The sequence below is a fragment of the Pteropus vampyrus genome, unplaced genomic scaffold, assembly GCF_000151845.1.
Source record: "Pteropus vampyrus isolate Shadow unplaced genomic scaffold, Pvam_2.0 Scaffold300, whole genome shotgun sequence".
NCBI classification, from domain to species: domain Eukaryota; kingdom Metazoa; phylum Chordata; class Mammalia; order Chiroptera; family Pteropodidae; genus Pteropus; species Pteropus vampyrus.
This window is the reverse complement of record NW_011889081.1, coordinates 2,417,651-2,420,787: the sequence shown is the minus strand read 5'-3', so window position 1 is coordinate 2,420,787 and position 3,137 is coordinate 2,417,651. Positions and strand designations below refer to the sequence as shown.

General features: G+C 40.7%; 1 protein-coding gene across 1 annotated transcript in view; it reads left to right on the top strand.

Moving 5' to 3' along the window:
• The first annotated feature begins 398 nt into the window (after nucleotides 1-398).
• LOC105303161 (serine protease 41-like) overlaps nucleotides 399-3,137 on the top strand; it is a 12,215-nt gene continuing 9,476 nt past the window's right edge. Inside the window, exon 1 of the mRNA XM_011376630.2 lies at nucleotides 399-405. Within this exon, the coding sequence (XP_011374932.1) occupies nucleotides 399-405 (7 nt within the window). The remainder of the gene's footprint in view (nucleotides 406-3,137) is intronic.

The following is a 3,137-nucleotide window of genomic DNA, read 5'->3' as shown; positions in this document are numbered from 1 at the left end:
CATTCTTGTGGTCAGCTTATCCATGATCTTCCTGTCCATCTGGCATTCCTTTGGCCCTGGGTTCAAGTCCCTGTGCTGTCTCACCTTAATATCCTCCTTTGACCACAAATAGTAGGCACCTTGTTGTCCATCGCCCCTGCCCTGTCCTGCCCTGCAGCTATGACCCTGGTCCTCTGAGCCAGGGACCTTACCGAGGTTGTGTCTGACAGAAAAAGATGTGGGAGACTTCTCCTGATTCTTAAGTTTTTTCCACTTCTCAAAAAAAAATATATATCCATCCTTTTGATGCCCTCCCCAATCAACCCAGCCTCCAGGCAGATTCCCTCCAAGGAACTTATTACCCCTTGGGGGCTGCGGTGGGTCTCAGCAGCCCCAAATGCTTGATTTAAGCCAAAATCATGCTCAGTGAGTATTCCAGCATTATTGCTTTTTTCCCTCTACCTGATACTTTGATTTCTGAAAAAAAAAAAAATTGTGGATTTATTCATTTCTCGAGTATTTAGAACATTTTTTTGCTTTACATATTTCAAAGCTATGCTGATGGGGAGCATAAAGGCTCATGCTTCTTACATCTTTTCAGTGGCTTGTGACTTTTATCAGTGTAAAATATCCCTATATTTCATTGGGTTAGCCTTGGGTTCTATTTTACCTGAGGTTCTCTGATATGTGATAGTCCACAGCCCCTTTCATATTGTTTGCAATTTCTTCACCTATATATATTTTTAAACAGAGACAAAATGAAGAAAACATTTAGAAACAAATCCCCAAAAAATTAAATTTCTTAACCTACTTGTCCTTGGAATGTATTTGCTGGAATACTTGTAAGATAGTAAACTAATTCCATTAACAGTATTATAAATTTTTGTGACTGCAAAAAAGTTTTATATGATTCACTGATATCTTATGGGGATTAAGGCACATCCTGCCTGCTTGAGATTATGTTTAAAACTCCTAGATTATCAGAATTATGTAAGAGCCAGTGCATTTCACAGTAAATCTGATTTAAAGACATCACAACAGTCTTTACCATCATCATCAATGAATGTTTCTTAGAACTCACACCCATTCAGTAATGCTTTTTTGTGCTCACAGATATCAGGTCACCTGCTGAGTGTGATACTGGGGAAGTCAAATATTCACATCCCAGGTGCTATGGTCTGAATGTTTGTTGAAATCCTAGCTCCCGATTCACATGTTGAAATCCTAGCCCCCGGGGCGATGCTGTTCAAATGTGGGGCCTTTGGGAGGTGATTATGAGAGCAGAGCCTTCATGAATGAGATTAATGACCTTATAAAAGAGACCTCAGAGAGCCTCCCTCTCCCCTTTTGCCTTAGGAAAACAAAGCAAGAAGGCAATAGCTATGAACAAGGAAGAAGGCTATCACCAGACATTGACTCTGTTGGCACCTTAACCCCAGAATTTCAGCCCAGGAACTGTGAGAACGAAATGTTTGTGGTTGATAAGCTACCCACTTAGTGGTATTCTGTTATAGCAACCTGCTGGATAATGTGGACTAGGACACTCAGCAAAGCATTTGACTCAGAAATGCTTTTCCCATTCGTGTTCAATACATTCCCTGTTCCTGCTGATGTTATACTAGGAATATACAAAGTGGAGGAGATACATCTTTATCTTCAGACTTACGCAATCTAGGACATTTCACATAGCTATCGACCGATACTTGGAGTATATGAAATCAACACCAAGGACACACCTGCCTTTCTAATGGTCTGCTGATGGGAATTTTAGGGTCTGGCCTGGTCTGTGTATTTTCTCAACCTTTTATTGTATTTTACGTAAAATATTTTTTATTATAGAAATTTAAAAATATACACAGATGTAGATGAGTACAAAGAACATTCAACATTTGTCACTCAGCTTAAACAATTATCAATATAAAGCCAATCTTTAGATCCCTCCACATCTTTACATTTTTCTCTCATGGAATCTGTGCTTGTTAAATTTTTGCTTTAAGTTCTGAACGTGTTTCCATATTGTCAAGTTTGCCAATTTATCCTTTAGTAATGTCCATTTTTTTATTCTGCCCTCTGGCTAAAATGTTTTACTTCAGCAATATTTCAAATTTCCACTCTTTCTTGGTCGCTGATTGCTCTTTCCCCAGATAATTCTTGTTCAATGCTTGTAAACACATCTCAAAGCTTTCTGGGGATACCAGTTAGAATTTTCCAAGTTGTCTGATGTTTCCTGTATTATCTCAGTTTTCTCTGGAGTCAGTTCAGTTTATTCAAATAGATCCTTCTGGTGTATGCATAGATTTTCCTCAAACATTTCTTCATCTTTGGTTGCTGTGCAGTAAAAGGTTAACTGAACAGGCCTAGGATGTTCAAACCCTGTACAGTCCAAAGAAAGGACTGGCCCTTGACCATCTCCTAGGAAACGACTTCTGAGCCCTTGGAATGTCCTGCCTGAAAAGAGTATCTTTGTAGACCTAGAGCCTTGTGCCACTGCAAATAGTTGATGCCAATAATGTGACTTATGGTGGGACCTTGAGTCACACTGTATCACTCGGACCTCTAGAGGGACTGGAGTCTGAGAACTAAGGTCAGTCACATGGACACTCCATGCTTATGTGATGGAACCCCAATGAAAACTTCAGACATCAAGGCTCAGGTAAACATCCCTGGCTGGCAATACTTAACGTATGCTGTCACATATCATTGCTGGGAGAATTCAGCACTGTCTATCTGACTCTACTGAGAGATGATGGCTGGATGCTTATACTCGGTCTCTCCTGGATTCTGTCCTCTGCACCTTTTGCATTTTCTAATGTTATCTGAATCCATTCACTGTAAGGAACTATAAACATGAATATAACAGTTTCTCCGCATTCTGTGAATCCTTCTAGTGAACCATTGACTCTGAGGGTGGTCCTGTGCATCTGGCTCAGTTGTCGGTTCACATCTATGACTGAAGAGCCAGCTTGTTGACTTTGGTGTCCTGCAACACTGCCCACAAGAAAGGAAAGTGGCCTGTGCAGTTAAGTGGGGCTTGTTCAGGAACAGTAGGCACACGGTCAGGCTGAGAGTGCTCTAGGTGGTCAAAATCAGGCCAGCTTTTATTCTGTGGGTCCCATAAAGGATCATTACTTTTAACAGAAGTGACACAGTGCTAGGGC